This window comes from Amblyraja radiata, chromosome 14, assembly GCF_010909765.2.
Source record: "Amblyraja radiata isolate CabotCenter1 chromosome 14, sAmbRad1.1.pri, whole genome shotgun sequence".
In the NCBI taxonomy this organism is placed as follows: domain Eukaryota; kingdom Metazoa; phylum Chordata; class Chondrichthyes; order Rajiformes; family Rajidae; genus Amblyraja; species Amblyraja radiata.
The window spans coordinates 7123989-7148438 of record NC_045969.1 but is presented as its reverse complement, the minus strand read 5'-3'; the positions used below and the strand labels follow the sequence as shown (position 1 = coordinate 7148438).

General features: G+C 45.1%; 1 protein-coding gene across 2 annotated transcripts in view; it reads left to right on the top strand.

The window, feature by feature from the left end:
* The window catches only part of clic6 (chloride intracellular channel 6), a 34608-nt gene that overhangs the window by 7774 nt on the left and 2384 nt on the right, over positions 1-24450 (top strand). Inside the window, exons 1-5 of one of the 2 annotated variants that reach the window (XM_033032407.1) lie at positions 1073-1423; positions 5040-5149; positions 16447-16572; positions 17455-17561; positions 23572-23753. In XM_033032407.1, the coding sequence (XP_032888298.1) occupies positions 1361-1423; positions 5040-5149; positions 16447-16572; positions 17455-17561; positions 23572-23753 (588 nt within the window). In that variant the 5' untranslated portion in view covers positions 1073-1360. Of the gene's footprint in view, positions 1-1072; positions 1424-5039; positions 5150-16446; positions 16573-17454; positions 17562-23571; positions 23754-24450 lie in introns of those variants that run through there. The other variant, XM_033032406.1, reaches the window with a different exon arrangement.

Sequence of the window (24450 nt, the reverse complement as noted above, 5' to 3'; positions counted from 1 at the left end):
CTTAATATACCAAGGTGCTTACAAGAGCAAATTGAACAATTTGCCATCTTACCACATCATTTGGGCACATGTCCAAAATCTTGATCAAACGTGCTGGCCTTATGGGGTGCTGTAAAGGGAAAAGGAGGTTAGAATCTGAAGAAGGGTCTCGACCCGAAACGTCTCCCTTTCCTTCTCTCCAGAGATACTGCTTATCCCGCTGAGTTGCTCCAGCATTTTTTGTCTATCTATAGGAGAGGCAGGGGCCTGGGCTAATGAGGCCACAGCTACCAGTGACTTGTAGGAAGGAACTGAGGATGTTGGTTTATTCCGAAGATGGACACAAAGGGCTGGAGTAGCTCGGTGGGTCGGGGAGCATCTCCGGAGATAAAGGATAGGCGACACCCTCTGAAGAAAGTTCCCGACCCATAATGCCACCTATCCTTTTCCTCCAGAGATGCTGCCTGACCCGCTGAGTTACTCCAGCACTTTGTGTCCATTTTCGGAATGTATGGAGAGAAGGCAGGTACAGGATACTGAGTTGGATGATCAGCCATGATCATATTGAATGGCGGTGCAGGCTCGAAGGGCCGAATGGCCTACTCCTGCACCTCATTTCTATGTTTCTATGTTTCTATCTGCAGTTCCTTGTTTCTATAATATGTGGTGCCTTGGTTTGGATAAGTGGTCCCAAACTCATCTTGTGGTCAGCTCCATATACAGTCACTTCAGCTTCAAAATGTTGCCAGGGTGAAAGTGAAATGAAGCCATTAAACTTCCCCCGAGATAAAAACAAATTGGAGATACAGCACGGAAACAGGCCCTTCGGCCCAACGAATCCGCACCAACCAGCGATCCCCGTATTATCCAACGCACACTAGGGACAATTTACACTTACACCAAGCCAATTAACCTACAAACCTGTACGTCTTTGGAGTGTGGGAGGAAACCAGTGCAGACAGCAGCCGTAGTCAGGATGGAACCCGGGTCTCTGGCGCTGCAAGGCAGCAACTCTACCGCTGCGCCCCCGTGCCTCCCATTTCTGAAACATGCACACCCACATCTGCAACTTTCGGTGTCAGTTTGGCTGGAGACTCGCTCTCGACATCATCTCCTCCGCTGAGCCTGCTGGAAGTTGTGACCTTCCACCCACTCGTAGACGTGCTCCGAGTTTATTTTGGCCAGTGAACACTGCACGGGACGGTGGGTAGCCCGGGGTCTCTCGAGGTAGAATGGAAAGACAAAGTCACAGCCAGGTCCATATCCAGTTGGAGGGGACGACAGTGGAATGAGGTTTGAGTGATGTTGATCACAACTCGAGCAAGACGAGGCTGAGGTTGACATTTTGATAAGTCTATGCTTGGTTTATTTAACCTGCACCATGGCTGCATCTAACTCGACGGCAGCCGAGTATATGTATCCAGAGATTGAATTGTTTGTCAAGGTAAGTATTTTTGTTTTTTTTGGTTAATAATCTAAAATTGTTATGTTATGCATCAAACGCTTATTTGATGGGAATCTTGTGAGCGTTACTTCGGGTGCATTGAATGGCGATCTTTGTTGAAACGTGAACAATGTCTCTTTCATTGAGTGCCGCATTAGTTACGTCACTCTTCACTGTCACGAGGGATGTTCCTTGAGTTGATAAAGGCAGTGCCTTTCTTTTAAAATCTTTTTATTGTTTTTTTCCCAAAAAAAAAGCAAAAATAAAACATAAAAAAACAGAGCAAAAAGAATAATGATAAACAAAACAATGGTATTGATACATAGGGATCAGGATTACATTAATAACAGGTATAACCTAATATGAGACCAGTGTCAAAATACACAATGAATATGGACCTCTATGTAAATATCGTTAAATCTTTAAAAGGAAACTTATAAATGTAAAAAAGTGCACAAAAATAAAAATACAAAAAGAAAAAGAAAAAAGGAAAAAAACAGAACAAAAACCCTAAACTAAAGAAAGAAAAAAAAAAGAAAAAGAAAAATTGATAATAGTAAAATACACATAAAAATATAATAGATAAAAAAACAAAACAAAGGAAAACCGAATCTGAACTGAGAATTTCAACAACGTAAGTCTGTTTGTCGTCAAGTCCGTTCCACCCTATAGAGGTAAAATAATTTTTATAACGGTTAAAGTGGGAGCAATTTATGTTGTATGAAAATGTTCAATCAATTTTCCCCAAGTCTTACCAAATTTAACCAAGGGTTCAACAGTGTAACTACTGATTTTTTTCTAAATTTAAACAAGATATCGTTTCAGAGTACCACTGGAGTTTGGTCGGAGGGTTGGAGTCTTTCCATTTAAATAAAATAGATCTTCTGGCGATTAATGTGGTGAAAGCAATCAACCGATGTTCGGAGCGGGGCAAATGAATAGAATCTAACATTGGTAGCCCAAAAATTGCAGTAATAGGATGAGGTTGTAAATCTATGCGTAAGACTACAGAAATAGTATCAAAAATGCAGTGTCTTTCGAGAAGGAAATTGATTACTGAGAGCGGCAATGGATTGATGCTGAAGTCTCAGCTTTGTGTTGTTCTTGAAAGATGAAAGCGAAGATTATTGTCACTTGATTTTGATCTCAAATTGCCTTGTTCATCATAGTCATAGAACACAGAAACAGCTCTTTTAGCCCAAGTTGACCAAAATGCTCCATCCATCTGCACTAATCCCACCTTGCCCCACATCCCTCTAAACCGTTCCTACCAATAGACAAAGGACAATAGACAATAGGTGCAGGAGTAGGCCATTTGGCCCTTCGAGCCAGCACTGCCATTCAATGTGATCATGGCTGATCATCCCCAATCAGTACCCCATTCCTGCCTTCTCCCCATATCCCCTCACTCCGCTATTTTTATGAGCCCTATCTAGCTCTCTCTTGAAAGCATCCAGAGAACCTGCCTCCACCGCCCTCTGAGGCAGAGAATTCCACAGACTCACCACTCTCTGTGAGAAAAAGTGTTTCCTCATCTCCGTTCTAAATGGCTTACTCCTTATTCTTAAGCTGTGACCCCTGGTTCTGGACTCCCCCAACATCGGGAACATGTTTCCTGCCTCTAGCGTGTCCAAGCCCTTAACAATCTTATATGTTTCAATGAGATACCCTCTCATCCTTCTAAACTCCAGAGTGTACAAGCCCAGCTGCTCCATTCTCTCAGCATATGACAGTCCCACCATCCCGGGAATTAACCTTGTAAACCTACGCTGCACTCCCTCAATAGCAAATATCTGTCTACCAGTCCAAATGTCTTTACGAGGATGTTGCCAGGGCTAGAGGGTGTGGCCTACAGGGAGAGGTTGAGCAGGCTGGGACTCTATTCCTTGGAGCGCAGGAGGATGAGGGGTGATCTTATAGAGGTGTATAAAATCATGGGAGGAATAGATTGGGTAGATGCACAGAATCTCTTGCTCAGAGTATAGGAATCGAAGACCAGAGGACATAGGTTCAAGGTGAAGGGGAAAAGATTTAATAGGAATCTGAGGGGTAACTTATTCACCCAAAGGGTGGTGGGTGTATGGAATGAGCTGCCGGATGAGGTAGTTGAGGCTGGGACTATCCCAACGTTTAAGAAACAGTTAGACAGGTACATGGATAGGACAGGTTTGGAGGGTTATGGACCAAACGTGGGCAGGTGGGACTCGTGTAGCTGGGACATGTTGGCCGTTGTGGGCAAGTTGGGACGAAGGGCCTGTTTCCACACTGTATCACTCTATGACTTTAAATGTTAAAAGGTCTGTCCCACTTGGTGATTTTTTTCGGCGACTGCCGGGACACCACGCTGCGTCACCGGCGCGTCACGCCGCAATACGCCTCGACTTTTTCGGTGACCTGATACGTCAGTCAATGATGCCGGCAGGCGCAGAAAAAATCGGCAAGTGGGACAGTCCCTTAATACTTACCCCGATTACCTCCTCTGGCAGCCTGTTGCATATACAGTACCTACCACCCTCGGTCGGGGAAAAGTTGCCACTCGGGATCCATTTAAACCTTTCTCCTCTCACTTGAAACCTAGGGCCTCCGGTTCTAGATTCCCCAACTCTGGATACAAGACTCTGTGTATTCACCCTGTCTGTACTCCTCCCCAAATCCCCCGAGAATAAAAGTATGTGAGGTGGAAAACGCACTGACTGTTGCAGATGAGGCCAGGCCTTGCCTTGTCTTGCTTCTGGTTTCCCCAGTGGTTGTACAAGCAGGGATGGGCCGCTTGTTCTTGAGTAGGATTTCTCCCATGGAGTATCCCTGTGGATTGTCACGTCTACCGAGGTACAGTGAAAAACCTTTGTTGCGTGCTAACCAGTCAGCAGAAAAACAATATGTGATTTCAATCGAGCCGTCCACAGTGTACAGATACACGATAAGAGGTATAACATGAATAACGTTTAGTGCAAGATAAAGTTCTGTAAATAGTCCATAGATAGTCCGAGGGTCTCCAATGAGGTAGATAGTAGCTCAGGACTGCTCTTAGTTGGAAGGATGGTTCATTTGCCTGAGAACAGCTGGGCAGAAACTGTCCCTGAATCTGGTGGTGTGCGTTGTCACACTTCTATATCTTTTGCCCGATGGGGGAGGTGAGCAGAGGGAGTGGCCGGGGTGTGACTCGTCCTTGATTTTGCTGCTGGCCTTACCGAGGCAGCGTGAGGTATAAATGGAGTCAATAGAAGGGAGATTGGTTTGCGCGATGGTCTAGGCTGCGTCCACAATTCTCTGCAATTTACTTGCGGTCTTACATGTAGCTGTTCCCAAACCATGCTGTGATGCATCCCGATAAAATGCAACAAGCATAACACACACAGTGAAAGTATTCATTGTAGTGGCTTTTATCCCCAGGGTGTAAATTCCGCGCTGTATCTCGAAACGAAACTAAACCAAACCACCGAGGAAAGTTGTCTTTTGAGAACTTATTTTGGAAGAAGAACCAAAATGCGTCTGGTTGGCATAAATTTAGATGACTACAGATTTGAACAATTACCAGTTAGTTTTCCAGCTGACATTTGTTTAGAAAAGCACTGTAATGGAATGTGCCTGACCCATTTTATATTGTATTGTACAGGCTGGTGGTGATGGTGAGAGCATTGGGAACTGTCCTTTCTCCCAGCGGCTCTTCATGATCCTTTGGCTAAAAGGCGTGATATTTAACGTCACCACAGTTGACCTGAAAAGGTAAATGTTTAACAAGTTTAGTCAAGTGTCCAAAGTGTCTTATTGCCATATGTCCCGAAACAGAACCATGACATTCTTACATGCAGCAGCACAACAGAATATGTAGACATAGTACTCTGTAAACAATATGATCAAGAACAAATAATTCAGTGCATGGTTTACAATGCTGGTTTACTTCTTCTCATCAACCAGCATTTGCACTTCCGTCCTGCACACACACACACACACACACACACACACACACACACACACACACACACACACACACACACACACTCACACACACACACACACACACACACACACACACACACACACACACACACACACACTCAAGCGCACGCGCACATGCACACGCACACACACTCACGCACACGCACACGCACACACACACACACACGCACGCATGCACGCACACACACACACACACACACACACACACACACACACACACACACACACACACACACACACACACATACACACACACACTCTCACACACACACTCTCACACACACATCCACCCACACACACCACACACACACACACCACACACACACTCTCACATACACTCCACACCACCACACCCACACCACACACTCTCACGACACCCAACTCTGCCACACACGCACACACCACACATACACGACACTCCTCACATACACTCTCACACACACACACACAACCACATCAACACACACACTTCTGACTAACAGCCACACACACACACACTCTCACACACACTGACGCCACACCCACACAGAGAACACCACACCTCTCTAACACACACCCCAACCAAACACCATCTCCCACCCGCCCTCACACACAATACCGTCACGCACACACTCTCACACACACACACACACACACACACACACACACACACACACACACACACACACACACCACACACACACACACACACACACTCTCACACACACACTCTCACACACTCTTACACACACACTCTCACACACACACACACACACACACACACACACACACACACACTCACACTCTCACACTCTCACACTCTCACACACACACTCACACACACACACACTACATATATACATATATATATACTGTATATATCCTGACTACGGGTGCTGTCTGTACGGAGTTTGTACGTTCTTCCAGTGACCGTGTGGGTTTTCTCTGGTTTCCCTCCACATTCCAAAAACGTGCGGGTTTGTAAGTTAATTGGCTTCTGTAAAATGTCCCTAGTGCATAGGATAGAATTGGTTTACGGGGTGACCGCTGGTCGGCGTGGACTCGTTGGGCCGAGGGGCTTGTTTCCACGCTGTATCTCTAAACTAAACTAAATTAAACAGTGACTAAACACGACTTTATCAAGGGCAGACGCTATCTGATCAATAGGAATGAATGGTTGAAGCGGTAACACAGAGTGTCAACAAGGGAAGGGCAGTAGATGTGATTTACATGGCGTTAATAAACAACAACAAAAGTTCAGTATATAACTAAAACAAACAAACGGACAAATAAACTGACAATAGTAGTGACTGTGACTAATAATGACTGACTTGTTCTGCTTGTAAATGCTGGTTAAAGTCCAACAGTGTGGCTTCTAACTTACTTACTTATTGCCTATTCTGCCTCCTGGCATGTAGGGCAGCAAGGAAGGTCCTCCACTGTCTGTTGTGGGCTAGCTTCTGGACACTACCCCAGGTCAGGTCCATTGTTTTCATTTCCTCCGCTACAATTCGACGCCAGGTAGTTTTTGGTCTCCCTCTTTTCCTTTTCCCTCCCGGTGTCCAGTGCAGGGCTATTCTTGGGATGCTGTCTGGTTCTCTTCCTTTCGGCTTTCACCATTGACATTCATCCTAGCATCTGTCGATAGCCCTGGAAGTCCATCACGCCCAGTAGTGTTGATTCCTTCAGTTGCTGTTTCCGTAACATATGTGTTTTACGAGACAGGGTGGTTAGCCCTGTGCTCAACCTCCAACCTGGAGGACCAGTGGATCGCTCTTCTTCTCGCCCCTACTCTTCGACCCGTCCAGCATGGGAGACCCTAACAGGAGAGGAATCTAACGATTTTATTAAAAAATGGGTACATAAAAAAGTAAAAATGTTTTGAGGAGTGCATAGTTGAATGTAAAAGTGAAAGAGCTAGCGAAATGGAAAAAAATGACGGAGTTTCATGACGGAGTGCTGGCGGACCAAGGAATCAAAGGCCAAATCAGACATACACCCAACCACACACACACATAATGTAAACACGCACACGTAGGTACACAAAAACAAACAATAAGTGCAATAATAATAATAGTCTGTAGTTCAGGGGTTAATGGAGGTTGAAGTATTTAATAGCCTGATGGCTGTAGGGAAGAAGCTGTTCCTGAACTTGGACGTTACTGTTTTTAGGCACTTGTACCTTCCTCCCAAAGGCAGGAATGAAATGAGAGTGTGGCTAGGGTGGTGTGGGTCTGTGTCGACGCTGGCTGCCTTTTTGAGGCAGCGACTCCTGTAGATTCCTTCTTGCCTCACTGCTGGAAGCTTAGGCAGCACGTTGGTTTTGAAATGGTATGTTAGCATTCATGGCAAAAGGATTTGAGTATAAGAGCAGCGAGGTTCTACTGCAGTTGTACAGGGTCTTGGTGAGACCACACCTGGAGTATTGCGTACAGTTTTGGTCTCCCAATCTGAGGAAAGACATTCTTGCCATAGAGGGAGTACAGAGAAGGTTCACCAGACTGATTCCTGGGATGGCAGGACTTTCATATGAAGAAAGATTGGATAGACTCGGCTTGTACACGCTAGAATTGAGAAGATTGAGGGGGGATCTTATAGAAACTTACAAAATTCTTAAGGGGTTGGACAGGCTAGATGCAGGAAGATTATTCCCGATGTTGGGGAAGTCCAGAACAAGGGGTCACAGTTTAAGGATAAGAGGGAAGTCTTTTAGGACCGAGATGAGAAAATCATTTTTTACACAGAGAGTGGTGAATCTGTGGAATTCTCTGCCACAGAAGGTAGTTGAGGCCAGTTCATTGGCTATATTTAAGAGTGAGTTAGATGTGGCCCTTGTGGCTAAAGGGATCAGGGGGTATGGAGAGAAGGCAGGTACAGGATACTGAGTTGGATGATCAGCCATGATCACATTGAATGGCGGTGCAGGCTCGAAGGGCCGAATGGCCTACTCCTGCACCTATTTTCTATGTTTCTATGTTTCTATGAGAGCAGTGTTTCTCGTGATAAGTAGCAGGTGGCCAATAGTATAACTTGGCCTGTGGTATTAACTCCCGAAGATAACTTGTTTTCACAGGATAACAGCGACACCTAGTGACAGTGCATGGGGTTGCTGCAGTGAAATCATTCCCTGTGGTTTGTTTCCCAGTGGAATCCCACCACCTCTTGCTCCTACACCTCACGCTGAACCCTCAGACCATGGACCTTCCTTAGAAGGTTTAGGAAGTTTGGCATGTTCCCATACGATTCTCGCCAACTTCTACAGATGCACCGCAGAAAGCATTTCATCGGGATGCACCGCAGCTTGGTTTGGGAACAGCTCCATCCAAGAACGCAAGAAATTGCAGCGAATTGTGGACGCAGCCCAGACCATCACACAAACCAACCTCCCTTCTATTGATTCCATTTATACCACACGCTGCATCGGCAAGGCCAGCAGCATAATCAAGGACGAGTCGCACCCTGACCACTCCCTCTTCTCCTCTCTCCGAGGGAAAAGTGTGAAAACCCACAACTCCAGATTCAGGCGAGAGGAGGAAGAAGGGTTTCGGCCCGAAAGGTTACCTATTTCCTTCGCTCCATAGATGCTGCTGCACCCGCTGAGTTTCTCCAGCATTTTTGTGTACACTCCAGATTCAGGGACAGTTTCTTTTCAGCTGTTATCAAGCAACTGAATCATTCCCTACCACAACCAGAGAGCAGTGCTGAACTATTATCTACCTCATTGGTGACTCTTGGACTATCCTTGATTGGACTTTGCTGGCTTTACCTTGCACTAAACGATATTCCATGTAGCTATACACTGTAAATTGCTTGATTATAATCATGTCTTATCTTTCTGCTGACTGGAAAGCATGCAACAAAATGTTATTTCGGTACACGTGACAATAAACAAAACTTAAGTACAGCACAAGAACAGGCCCTTTGGCCCACAATGTCTGTGCTCAACATGATGCCAATACCAACTCTTATCTGCCTGCACATACTCAGTGCCCCTCCAATCCCTGCATATCCGTTTGACTATCGAAAAAGGGCCTGTCCCACTTGGGCGACCTAATCCGCGAGTTCTGCCGAGTTTGCCCTCGACTCATACTCGCAGCATGGTCGACACGAAGTCGTAGGAGGTCTTCGTAAATCTCCTTCATGCTCGAGAGTGGTCTCCGCGCACTCGAGGCTTCAGCTAGGTTGCAACGCTTTTTTTCAATATGTTAAAAAAAGGTCGCCATGGAAAAAAATCGATACATTTTTTACTCGTAGGTTTAGTCGTAGTAGGTCGTAGTAGATCGGCATGTTAGTCGTAGGTAATCGAGGGTAGTCGAAGGTAGTCGTAGATAGTCTTCATCATAGTCGAAGGGAGTTCGAAGGAGATCGAAGGAGGTCGTCTTCACTCTCCACTATTCGGTGTCCAATTTTCCCGAAGTTAGTCGTAGCTAGTCGTAGTTGGTCTTCAACATAGTCGAAGGAGGTCTTCAACATGTCATTTTATCAAACTCTTCTAATCTCGCCAATTTGGTCGCCCAAGTGGGACAGCCCCTTAAGTCTCTTAAATTGCACTGTCATTTCTGCCTGAACCACTACCTCTGGCAGCATGTTCCAGGCATTCACCACCCTCTGCTTAAAACTGACATAATTAACCATATAACCATATAACAATTACAGCACGGAAACAGGCCATCTCGACCCTTCTAGTCCGTGCCGAACACATAATCTCCCCTAGTCCCATATACCTGCGCTCAGACCATAACCCTCCATTCCTTTCCCATCCATATAACTATCCAATTTATTTTTAAATGATAAAAACGAACCTGCCTCCACCACCTTCACTGGAAGCTCATTCCACACAGCTACCACTGAGTAAAGAAGTTCCCCCTCATGTTACCCCTAAACTTCAGTCCATTAATTCTCAAGTCATGTCCCCTTGTTTGAATCTTCCCTACTCTCAGTGGGAAAAGCTTTTCCACGTCAACTCTGTCTATCCCTCTCATCATTTTAAAAACCTCTATCAAGTCCCCCCTTAACCTTCTGCGCTCCAAAGAATAAAGCCCTAACTTGTTCAACCTTTCTCTGTAACTTAGTTGCTGAAACCCAGGCAACATTCTAGTAAATCTCCTCTGTACTCTCTCTATTTTGTTGACATCCTTCCTATAATTAGGCGACCAAAATTGTACACCATACTCCAGAATTGGCCTCACCAATGCCTTGTACAATTTTAACATTACATCCCAACTTCTATACTCAATGCTCTGATTTATAAAGGCCAGCACACCAAAAGCTTTCTTTACCACCCTATCTACATGAGATTCCACTTTCAGGGAACTGTGCACAGTTATTCCCAGATCCCTCTGTTCACCTACATTCTTCAATTCCCTACCATTTACCATGTACGTCCTATTTTGATTTGTCCTGCCAAGATGTAGCACCTCACACTTATCAGCATTAAACTCCATCTGCCATCTTTCAGCCCACTCTTCCAACTGGCATAAATCTCTCTGTAGACTTTGAAACTCTACTTCATTACCCGCAACCCCACCTATCTTAGTATCATCTGCATACTTACTAATCCAATTTACCACACCATCGTCCAGATCATTGATGTACATGACAAACAACAGTGGACCCAACACAGATCCCTGTGGCACCTCACTCGTCACTGGCCTCCAACCTGACAAACAACCATCCACCATTACTCTCTGGCATCTCCCATTCAGCCACTGTTGAATCCATCTTGCTACTCCACCATTAATACCCAACCATTGAACCTTCTTAACCAACCTTCCATGAGGAACCTTGTCAAAGGCCTTACTGAAGTCCATATACACAACATCCACTGCTTTACCCTCATCAATTTCCCGACTAACATCTTCAAAAAATTCAAGAAGATTAGTTAAACATGACCTTCCAGGCACAAATCCATGTTGATTGTTCCTAATCAGACCCTGTTTATCCAGATGCTTATATATATTATCTCTAAGTATTCTTTCCATTAATTTGCCCACCACTGACGTCAAACTAACAGGTCTATAATTGCTAGGTTTACTCTTAGAGCCCTTTTTAAACAATGGAACAACATGCGCAGTACGCCAATCCTCCGGCACTATTCCCGTTTCTAATGACATTTGAAATATTTCTGCCATAGCCCCTGCTATTTTTACACTAACTTCCTTCAATGTCCTAGGGAATATCCTGTCCGGACCTGGAGACTTATCCACTTTTATATTTCTCAAAAGTGTCAGTACTTCCTCTTCTTTGATCCTCATAGTTTCCATAGCTACTCTACTTGTTTCCCTTACCTCACATAATTCAATATCCTTCTCCTTGGTGAATACCGAAGAAAATAAACTGTTTAATATCTCCCCCATCTCTTTTGGTTCTGCAGATAGTTGGCCACTCTGACTCTCTAATGGACCAATTCTATCCCTCGTTATCCTTTTGCTATTAATATAGCGGTAGAAACCCTTCGGATTTACTTTTACCTTACTTGCCAAAGCAACCTCATATCTTCTTTTAGCTTTTCTAATTTCTTTCTTAAGATTCTTTTTACATTCTTTATACTCCACAAGCACCTCATTTACTCCATGCTGCCTATAACTATTGTAGATCTCCCTCTTTTTCCGAACCGTGTCCAATTTCCCTTGAAAACCATGGCTCTTTACAATTTTTACGATTTCCTTTCAACCGAACAGGGACATAAAGATTCTGTACTCTTAAAATGTCACCTTTAAATGTACTCCATTTCTCTTGCACATCTTTCCCATAAAACAAACTGTCCCAATTTACTCCTTTTAAATCCTTTCGCATCTCCTCAAAGTTAGCCTTTCTCCAATCAAAAATCTCAACCCTAGGTCCAGTTTTGTCCCTCTCCATAATTATATTGAAAGTAATGGTATTGTGATCACTGGACCCGAACTGTTCCCCAACGCATACCTCTGCCACCTGACCCATCTCATTTCCTAACAGGAGGTCCAGTACCGCCCCTTCTCTAGTAGGTACTTCTATGTATTGTTGCAAAAAACTATCCTGCACACATTTTACAAACTCCAACCCATCCAGCCCATTTACAGAATGTGTTTCCCAGTCTATGTGTGGAAAATTGAAATCTCCCACAATCACTACCTTGTGCTTACTACTAATATCTGCAATCTCCTTACATATTTGCTCTTCCAATTCTCGCTCCCCATTTGGCGGTCTATAATACACCCCTATAAGTGTTGCTACCCCTTTCCCATTTCTCAGTTCCACCCAAATAGCCTCCCTAGACGAGCCCTCTAATCTATCCTGCCAAAGCACTGCTGTAATATCTTCCCTGATAAGCAATGCAACACCTCCACCTCTTGCCCCTCCAATTCTATCACACCTGAAGCAACGAAATCCTGGAATATTTAGTTTCCAATCACAGCCCTCCTGCAACCATGTTTCACTGATCGCCACAATTAGCCTTGCACATCTCCTTAAAACCTCTGTTTACCTTATCTATGCCCCTCATAATTTTGTATACTTCTATCCAGATTCCCTGCAATGTTTGGCGTTCCAGAGAAACCAATCCAAGCCTGTACATGCTCTCCCTGTAGCTAATCGCCCCTAATTTAGGCATCATTCTAGTTTTTAAAAAAAGAGACAAAGTACTGGAAAACATGGATAGCTAATGTTTCGGATTGGAACGCTTCTTCAGACTGATTGTAGACTTAGGAAAAGAGTCTTTGAAGACCGAGATCTAAAGGTCCAAACAAAACTGTCTACAGAGCCGTTGTCCCCCTCACACTGTTGTATGGAGTCGAGTCATGGACCACCTCCAGCAGGTCCCTGAGAGTACTGGAACAATACCATCAAAGATCCTTACGAAAGATTCTGAGGATCAGCTGGGAGGATAAACGCACCAACATCAGTGTTTTGGAGGAAGCCAACATGTCCAGCATCACCATCACAATAATGCAGCACCAACTTGGATGGACTGGCCATGTCATCCGCATGTCCAACACACGTCTCCCTAAACAGATCCATAACTCTCAATTGAAGGAAGGTCGGCGAGCCCCCAGCCGGCCAAAGAAACGCTTCAAGGACAACATCAAGAACAGTCTGAGAAAATTCCACATCACATCGAGCAACTGGGAGCACATTGCACTGGACGGGCGCTCCTGTAGGAAATCCATGCGGGAAGGAGCTGCACGTCACGAAATGGAACTACGCCGTGTCGCAGAGACAAAGCGACAGCATCGTAAGGAGAGAGAGAGAAGGGGGCTCGACGACTATCGACCACCGCCAGTCTCCACTGCCCACGTTGCACCAAGGTGTGTGTGGATCGCGGATTGGCCTCTACTGACATCTGCAGACCCACAAGTAGACCACCCTATGGAGAGGAGAGGACAGTCACACTCGTTTCGAGTGACCGCCGATGATGATGAATGAGTTGGTCGGCAGGGAATGAAAGATGGAAGAGGGGAAGGGCAGGACAAAGCCTGGCAGGTAATGGGTTAATACAGGCGACGGAATTTGTTTTGAGATTCTGCCATCTCAAAGGCCTGGGAAGCAAAGGCAGAAGGTTTGAGACAAAAGGATTGCACAGTTGTGAATTGTGAAGTTAGAGGAAGGAATGTAGGTGGAAGAGGAGGGGAAAGGTTCTGGTAAACTGACTGCATCCTTTCTAAACCCTCCACGTCCTTCCACTATAGGGACGATTAGAACAGCATACAATGCTCCAAAATATGACCCAACCTAAGTCCCATAAAGCTGCATCAAGACTTCTATATATCCTTTAGACATGCCACTAGTCTCTATCTGTGAGGCCACTGACTAGTAAGCAAGGCAATTCTCTACATTGCATGCACTTTAATATTGCAGTGGTTATCTTTTTATGCACAATATTTGACTAAACTTTCTTGCAACAATATTGTCTGAAGAAGGGTTTCGGCCCGAAACGTTGCCTATCTCCTTCGCTCCATAGATGCTGTTGCACCTGCTGAGTTTCTCCAGCATTTTTGTGTACCTTCGATTTTCCAGCATCTGCAGTTCCTTCCTAAAATCTTGTTTATTGGCATTTATTGATGAGATAATATTTTTGTGATTCTTACAAGGTCTGGTCAAAAATTATCCATACTAAACTTTAAGTTTCAGAATTTCCAAATTCGGTGCTGATTTTATACTACAAATCTATAAGTTATGAACCTATTGATGTCCAATAACTCCAACCAGGGTCCAATGCACACATACAAGTATTTCACAATAAACTCATCAATACATTTCATTAGTCACCCAGTCACCCAATAAAAATTATCCTTAATGTTTTATATTAAGTTTGGGTATGGAAGTTGATTTAAAATCGATCTTAGATTTCACATGACTTCCAAAAAATTATTTGTGTGAAATTTGGTCAATAATTGGGTGACTAATGAAATGTATTGATGAGTTTATTGTGAAATACTTGTATGTGTGCATTGGACCCTGGTTGGAGTTATTGGACATCAATAGGTTCATAACTTATAGATTTGTAGTATAAAATCAGCACCGAATTTGGAAATTCTGAAACTTAAAGTTTAGTTTAGTTTAGAGATGCAGCGTGGAAACAGGCCCTTCGGCCCATCGAGCCCGCACCGACCAACTGGCCAGTGACCCGACACACACTAACACTATCCGACACACACTCGGGACAATTTACAATTTTACAGAAGCCACTTAACCTACAAACCTGTACGTCTTTGGAGTGTGGTGGGAAACCGGAGAAAACCCACGCAGGTCACGGGGAGAACGTACAAACTCCGTGCAGAATGCACCCGTAGGCAGGATCAAACCCGGGTCTCTGGCGCTGTAAGGCAGCAACTCTACCGCTGCGCCACCGTGTGGCTCTAGTAGAGTAGGTATAGTAGATGCTCCTCTTGGAACAGCACGCAAAGAGTCGCCACGCTCCAGTGTCATCTTACGTCTTCGGTTCCCGACCCAAAATGTAATCTAATCATGTTCTCCAGAGATGCTGCCTGACCCGCTGAGTATTATTGTTATTATTGCACTATTATTGTTTGTATTTTATGTGTACTCCTCTTCCGCTTCTGCATATAGAATATATATATATATATGTGTGTGTGTGTGAGTATGTGTATATATACAAAACACAGGACTTTTTTTTTCTTATTTATTATATTCTTTACAGAGTACTGAGTTTACATGTGTGGGTAGGAACTGTAGATGCTGGATTAAACTGAAGATAGGCACAAAAAGCCGGAGTAACTCAGCGGGACAGGCAGCATCTCTGGAGCGAAGGAATGGGTGACGTTTCAGGTCGAGACCCTTCTTCAGACAGAGAGTCAGGGGAAAGGGTCATCCAGAGATGCTGCCTGTCCCGCTGAGTTACTCCTGCTTTTTGTAACTACGTTTACATATTCTGCAAGTAGGAATTTCATTGTTCTACCTGGGACATGCAACAATAAAACACTCTTGACTCCTGTCTCTTGAGTTGCTCCAGCGCTCTTGGTCTCCTAATCTAAGGAAGGACATTCTTGCCATAGAGGGAGTACAGAGAAGGTTCACCAGACTGATTCCTGGGATGTCAGGACATTCATATGAAGAAAGACTGGATAGACTCGGTTTGTACTCGCTAGAATTTAGAAGATTGAGGGGGGATCTTATAGAAACTTACAAAATTCTTAAGGGGTTGGACAGGCTAGATGCAGGAAGATTGTTCCCGATGTTGGGGAAGTCCAGAACAAGGGGTCACAGTTTAAGGATAAGGGGGAAATCTTTTAGGACCGAGATGAGGAAAACATTTTTCACAGAGAGTTGTGAATCTCTGGAATTCTCTGCCACAGAAGGTAGTTGAGGCCAGTTCATTGGCTATATTTAAGAGGGAGTTAGATGTGGCCCTTGAGGCTAAAGGGATCAGGGGGTATGGAGAGAGGGCAGGTACTGGATACTGAGTTGGATGATCAGCCATGATCATATTGAATGACGGTGCAGGCTCGAAGGGCCGAATGGCCTACCCCTGCACCTATTTTCTATGTTTCTATGTGTCTTTTGTCTTTTGTCTTGCATCTTGATACCAGTGGTGCAAAGTGTAAGTTTAAACTTATTGAAGTAGCGAGTCTCATTGTGTCTCTCCTCAGGAAGCCGACTGACTTGCAAAACCTGGCCCCCGGCACCAACCCTCCATTTTTGACCTTTAACGGAGAAGTCAAAACTGACGTTAACAAGATAGAAGAATTCCTGGAAGAAAAGCTGGTGCCACCAAGGTCAGTTTTCATGTGCGGTACATATCTTGTCTCAGTGGCGGAAGAGCCTATAATATAACAAATTTATTCATAAAAGATCATTTTTTTAGTTTTTTGAGAGATACAGCGTGGGAGTTTTAGAGATATCATGCGGAAACAGGCCCTTCGGCCCACCGAGTCTGCACCGACCAGCGATCCCCACACATTAACACTATCCTACATACACTAGGGACATGTTACATTTATACCAAGCCAATTAAGCTACAAAACGGTACGTCTTTGGAGTGTGGGAGGAAGTCAAGAGAGCTTATTGTCATGTGTCCCAGATAGAACAATGAAATACTTGCTTTGCTTCAGCACAACAGAATATAGTAGACATGAATACAGAACAGATCAGTGAGTCCATATACCATTATATAAATATATACACACATGAATAAATAAGCAGATAAAATGCAAATAAACAGATAATAGTCTGTTCGGAGATTTGTTTCAGTTGAGTTTAATAACCTGATGGCTGTGGGGAAGTAGCTATTCCTGAACCTGGTTGTTGCAGTCTTCAGGCTCCTGTACCTTCTACCTGAAGGTAGCGGGGAGATGAGTGTGTGGCCAGGATGGTGTGGGTCCTTGATGATGCTGCCAGCCTTTTTGAGGCAGCGACTGCGATAGAGGAAACAGAAGATCTCTGAGAAAACCCACGCATGTCACGGGGAGAACGTACAAACTCCGTACAGGCGGCACCCGTAGTCAGGATCGAACCCGGGTCTCTGGCGCTGTAAGGCAGCAACTCTACCGCTGCGCCACCGTGCCACCCTTGAGTGTGAAGTGGATTCTCCCAACATAGTACAGTATCTCCAAAAAATGTCAGTGCTGCCGGAAGTATAACAGGAATTTATTTCCCAGGTATCCGAAGCTTTCCGCCAGGCATCCGGAGTCTAATTCTGCGGGAGTCGATGTTTTTTCCAAATTCTCAGCGTATATTAAGAACACCAGCAAAGACACAAATGACAGTAAGTACTATTGCTACAGCTGAGAATGGTGACAATGTGATACACACCAGGTAGGTCTGCATCCATCAAGGCCGACTGTGTTAGTCACAAAATGCTGGAGTAACTCAGCGGGTCCCTAATATGCGGGGATCGGTGGTTGGTGCAGACTCGGTGCATCGAAGGGCCTGTTTCCGCGCTGTTTCTCTAAACTAAAGCCTGGTGCTTGCTACCAACCAGCGTGCTTCAGAATCAATGGGTACATAACGAGTCTGAAGAAGGGTCTCGACCCAGAACGTCACCTATTCCTTTTCTCCCCTGGCTCTCAGTCTGAAGAAGGGTCTCGACCCGAAACATCATCTCCAGAGATGCTGTCTGACCCACTGAGTTACTCCAGCTTTTTGTGTCTAACTTCAGGTACATAATGTTGAATGCACTTGAGCAAGGGTGCGACTTAGTTTGGTACCGCTGAGGCAGGTTATGGAAGAAAGGCCACCTTCTCAACCCCCCCCCCCCCATTCCCAACTTACAAATGGAGTTAGCCTCACAAAGTCACTTTACTGCTGACGCCGCCCTTTGTATAAGCCATCGATATGCAGAAAATGTATAAAATATTGCATGTCTATGCTGAAAAGTTCATGTTGAAATTACATAAGATATTTTTTGCAAAATCCATTTATATATTGATTTAGTTTTAGTTTTATTAGTTTCAGAGGTAGCAGAGTGTGGAAACAGGCCCTTCGGCCCACCAAGTCCGTGCCGACAAGCGATCACTGCACACTAACACTATCCTACACACTCGGGACAATTTACAATTTTTACCAAAGCCAATTTTAATAGGAATCTGAGGGGTAACATTTACACACAAAGTTTGTGTGGGTGTATGGAACGAGCTGCCAGAGGAGGTAGTTGAGGCAGGGACAATCGCAACGTTTAAGAAACAATTAGACAGGTACAAGGATAGGACAGGTTTAGAGAGATATGGGCCAAATGCTGAAAGGCAGGACTAATGTCGATGGGACATGTTGGCCGGTGTGGGCTAACATAGAAACATAGAAACATAGAAACTAGGCGCAGGAGGAGGCCATTCGGCCCTTCGAGCCAGCACCACCATTCATTGTGATCATGGCTGATCGTCCCCTATCAATAACCCGTGCCTGCCTTCTCCCCATATCCCTTGATTCCACTAGCCCCCAGAGCTCTATCTAACTCTCTCTTAAATCCATCCAGTGACTTGGCCTCCACTTCCCTCTGTGGCAGGGAATTCCATAAATTCACAACTCTCTGGGTGAAAAAGTTTTTTCTCACCTCAGTCTTAAATGACCTCCCCTTTATTCTAAGACTGTGGCCCCTGGTTCTGGAATGTTGGGCAGAAGGGTCTGTTTCCGCACTGTACGATTCTACGACTCTAATTGAACCTGTACCTTTGGAGTGTGGGAGGAAACCGGAGCACCCGGGGAAAACAAACAGGTAACAGGGATAACGTACAAACTCCGTACAGGCAGCACACATAGTCAGGATCATCGGCGTTGTAAGGCAACAACTCTACCTTGTAAGGAACAAGGATATGGCGGACCAATTGAATAACTACTTTGGTTCCGTCTTCACTAAGGAAGACATAAATAATCTGCTGGAAATAGCAGGGGACCGCGGGTCAAAGGAGATAGAGGAACTGAGTGAAATCCAGGTTAGTCGGGAAGTGGTGTTGGGTAAATTGAATGGATTAAAGGCAGATAAATCACCAGGGCCAGATAGGCTGCATCCCAGAGTACTTAAGGAAGTAGCTCCAGAAATAGTGGATGCATTAGTGATAATTTTTCAAAACTCTTTAGATTCTGGAGTAGTTCCTGAGGATTGGAGGGTAGCAAACGTAACCCCACTTTTTAAGAAGGGAGGGAGAGAGAAAACGGGGAATTACAGACCAGTTAGTCTAACATCGGTAGTGGGGGAAACTGCTAGAGTCAGTTATTAAAGATGGGATAGCAGCACATTTGGAAAGTGGTGAAATCATTGGACAAAGTCAGCATGGATTTACGAAAGGTAAATCATGTCTGACGAATCTTATAGAATTTTTCGAGGATGTAACTAGTAGAGTGGTTAGGGGAGAACCAGTGGATGTGTTGTATCTGGACTTTCAGAAGGCTTTCGACAAGGTCCCACATAAGAGATTAGTATACAAACTTAAAGCACACGGTATTGGGGGTTCAGTATTGATGTGGATAGAGAACTGGCTGGCAAACAGGAAGCAAAGAGTAGGAGTAAACGGGTCCTTTTCACAATGGCAGGCAGTGACTAGTGGGGTACCGCAAGGCTCAGTGCTGGGACCCCAGCTATTTACAATTTATATTAATGATCTGGATGAGGGAATTGAAGGCAACATCTCCAAGTTTGCGGATGACACTAAGCTGGGGGGCAGTGTTAGCTGTGAGGAGGATGCTAGGAGACTGCAAGGTGACTTGGATAGGCTGGGTGAGTGGGCAAATGTTTGGCAGATGCAGTATAATGTGGATAAATGTGAGGTTATCCACTTTGGTGGCAAAAACAGGAAAGCAGACTATTATCTAAATGGTGGCCGATTAGGAAAAGGGGAGATGCAGCGAGACCTGGGTGTCATGGTACACCAGTCATTGAAAGTAGGCATGCAGGTGCAGCAGGCAGTGAAGAAAGCGAATGGTATGTTAGCTTTCATAGCAAAAGGATTTGAGTATAGGAGCAGGGAGGTTCTACTGCAGTTGTACAGGGTCTTGGTGAGACCACACCTGGAGTATTGCGTACAGTTTTGGTCTCCAAATCTGAGGAAGGACATTATAGCCATAGAGGGAGTGCAGAGAAGGTTCACCAGACTGATTCCTGGGATGTCAGGACTTTCATATGAAGAAAGACTGGATAGACTTGGCTTATACTCGCTAGAATTTAGGAGATTGAGAGGGGATCTTATAGAAACGTACAAGATTCTTATGGGGTTGGACAGGCTAGAAGCAGGAAGATTGTTCCCGATGTTGGGGAAGTCCAGGACAAGGGGTCACAGCTTAAGGATAAGGGGGAAATCCTTTAGGACAGAGATGAGAAGAAACTTTTTCACACAGAGAGTGGTGAATCTCTGGAACTCTCTGCCACAGAGGGTAGTTGAGGCCAGTTCATTGGCTATATTTAAGAGGGAGTTAGATGTGGCCCTTGTGGCTAAAGGGATCAGGGGGTATGGAGAGAAGGCAGGTACAGGATACGGAGTTGGATGATCAGCCATGATCATATTGAATGGCGGTGCAGGCTCGGAGGGCCGAATGGCCTACTCCTGCACCTATTTTCTATGTATCTATGTATCTACCACTGCGCCACCATGCAGCGGTTTGTTTATTAGCTGGAAGCACCAGCCTCCGCATGTAGATGGTGACTCACAATGAGGAGGTGTTGCTTTCGTCGCTGTCATGCAGAATAATTGACAAGGGATCACAACGCTTTGGGGTTGAGAAGATTAATTGATTTAAAGTTTCCTTGTCCCTTCAACTGGGTTTTAAACTTTCATTTGCATGACACTGCCACCAAGTGGTCACTGTTATATGGCAGCCCCCTTGCCATCTGCAGCCACAGTGCCGCCTACAGACGGTAGACACAAAGTGCTGGAGTAACTCAGCGGGTCAGGCAGCATCTCTGGAGAAAAGGAATGGGTGACGTTTCAGGGTCGGGACTGAAAGTAGAGGGTGTGGGGAGGGGGGGTGAAGAACGAGAGGCGAAAAAAGACCAGGACCAGTCAAGGTCACGAGTCTAGCCCTTGCTGTCTCCTCCCCTTCCTTAACCCTCGAGCTGTCTCCTCCCACCCCCCGCCCTCGGGCTCCTCCTCCTCCCCTTTTTCATTCCTTCTCCCCCCCCCCCCCACCCCCTATCAGTCTGAAGAAGGGTTTCGGCCCGAAACGTCACCTATTTCCTTCGCTCCATAGATGCTGTTGCACCCGCTGAGTTTCTCCAGCATTTTTGTGTACCTTCGATTTTCCAGCATCTGCAGTTCCTTCTTGAACACAAGGTCACGAGTCTTCTTGTTTCCATCTCTGCAATAAAGGTCGCGACCTAAAATATCACCTACCCATTTTTTCCACAGATGCTGCCTGACCAGCTGAGTTACACCGGCACTTTGTGTCTATCTTCAGTATAAACCAGCATTTGCAGTATGGTTTAGTTTAGTTTAGTTTAGTTTTGTACAGTACATCGCAGAAACAGGCCCTTCGGCCCACCTAGTCTGTGCCAACCAGCGATACCTGTACATTGCACCATCCTACACACCAGGGACTATTTACAATTTTTTTCACCCAAGCCAAATTAACCTACAATGACCTGCGCGTCTTTGGAGCGTGGGAGGAAACCGAAGATATTGGAGAAAAACCCACGCAGGTCACGGGGAGAACGTACAAATCCCGCGCGGGCAGCTCCCATAGTCAGGATCGAATCCGTGTCCTTGGCGCTGTAAGGCAGCAACTCTACCGCTGTGCCACCGTGCCGACCTCGCAGGTGTGGTACGTGCAGAGATAATGATCTGACCATGAAGGCCACGAAGTCCTGGCGGCGTTTCAGGGAAGGCCTGCTTCAACTGTTTCAATCGCTCCCCACCCCAGCCAGAATGTGGCACTGTCCCACCATCTTATCAAGAAGTACTGGAGCCTTTATGTGTATGGAATGCCTTGGTTGATGTGGGAGGAGAAATATGAATGAATGCATAAATTAATTAATGAATACGTTTATTGGCCAAGTATTCACATACAAGGAATTTGCCTTGGTGCTCCGCCCACAAGTGACAACATGACATACAGTGACAGTTAGGAAAGACATTCTTGCCATAGAGGGAGTACAGAGAAGTTTCACCAGACTGATTCCTGGGATGGCAGGACTTTCATATGAAGAAAGACTGGATAGACTCGGCTTGTACTCGCTAGAATTTAGAAGATTGAGGGGGGATCTTATAGAAACGTACAAAATTCTTAAGGGGTTGGACAGGCTAGATGCAGGAAGATTGTTCCCGATGTTGGGGAAGTCCAGAACAAGGGGTCACAGTTTAAGGATAAGGGGGAAATCTTTTAGGACCGAGATGAGGAAAACATTTTTCACAGAGAGTTGTGAATCTCTGGAATTCTCTGCCACAGAAGGTAGTTGAGGCCAGTTCATTGGCTATATTTAAGAGGGAGTTAGATGTGGCCCTTGTGGCTAAAGGGATCAGGGGGTATGGAGAGAAGGCAGGTACAGGATACTGAGTTGGATGATCAGCCATGATCATATCGAATGGCAGTGCAGGCTCGAAGGGCCGAATGGCCTACTCCTACACCTATTTTCTATGTTTCTATGACACATAAAACATTAAACATTAATCATTATGATATACGGGCACAAACTAGACTAATTGCAAAGTCATTCACGAAAGAAAGGCAGATTAAATACGGCTGCTTAAACGAAAAACTAAAGGCAAATGTGAAATTAATTGGTCTCCCTCATGGGAAAAGTGTTGAAGGTTTAATAAGCTTTCCCTGTTGTCCTGAAGAAGGGTCCAGGAAAGTGAACGGCCCGGATAGAGCGGATGTGGAGAGGATGTTTCCACTCGTGGGAGAGTCTAGGACCAGAGGTCACGGCCTCAGAACAAGAGGATGTACCTTTAGAACAAAGATGAGGAGGAATTTCTTTAGTCAGAGGATGGTGAAGCTGTGGAATTCTTTGCCACAGGCGGCTGTGGTTAGCCAAGCCATTGGGTATTTTTAAGGTAGAGATTGACAGATTCTTGATTAGTGAGGATGTCAGGGGTTATGGGGAGAAGGCAGGAGAATGGGATTGCGAGGGAAAGATAGATCAGCCATGATTGAATGGCGGAGTGGACTTGATGGGCCGAATGGCTTAATTCCGTTCCTGGAACTTACGTATGAAGTCATCTGTCTATGCCCTCCCCAGATGCTGCCTGACCTGCTGAGCTCCTCCAGCACTCAACATTACCCCCTTTTTAATATATTTTTTGATTTATTCTACATGTTTTCCTGACAACGGTCACTTGTACTCCCTTCAGGCTTGGAAAAGGCCTTGCTGAAAGCGCTGAAAAAATTGGATGATTATTTGAACACGCCTTTACCTGAAGAGATCGACACGAATAGCACAAAGGAAGAATCTTGTTCAATGAGAAAATACCTTGATGGTGATGCCCTGACTCTGGCAGACTGCAATCTACTGCCAAAGCTGCACATTCTCAAGGTTTGTCTTGTTTCTTGTATGTATGGGTAGGGTGGGTGGAAGAAAATACTCCATTTACAATTGAGCGTTCGACAGCATAGGGCTTCTACTCGCTGGAGATTAGAAGGATGAGGGGTGAACCTCATTGAAACTTGCCGAATAGTGAAAGGCCTGGATAGAGTGGATGTGGAGAGGATGTTTCCACTAGTGGTAGAGTCTAGGACCAGAGGTCACAGCCTCAGAATGAAAGTACGTTCCTTTAGGAAGGAGATGAGGAGGATTTTCTTTAATCAGAGAGTGGTGAATCTGCGGAATTCATTGCCACAGATGGCTGTGGAGGTCAAGTCAATGGATATTTTTAAGTCGGAGATTGATAGATTCTTGATTAGTACAGGTGTCAGGGTTACAGGGAGAAGGCAGGAGAATGGGGTTGAGAGGGAAAGATACTGTAGATCAGCCATGATTGAATGGCAGAGTAGACTTGTTGGGCCGAATGGCCTAATCTTTCTCCTATGACTTATGAACTTATGTAGATAGCCAGAGATAGACACAAAAAGCTCTAGTAACTCAGCGGGACCGGCATCTCTGGAGAGAAGGAATGGGTGATGTTTCGGATCGAGACCCTTCCTCAGACTGGTTAGGGATAAGGGAAAACGAGAGATATAGACGGTGATGTGAGAAGATAAAGAACATGAATGAAAGATATGCAAAAAAGTAA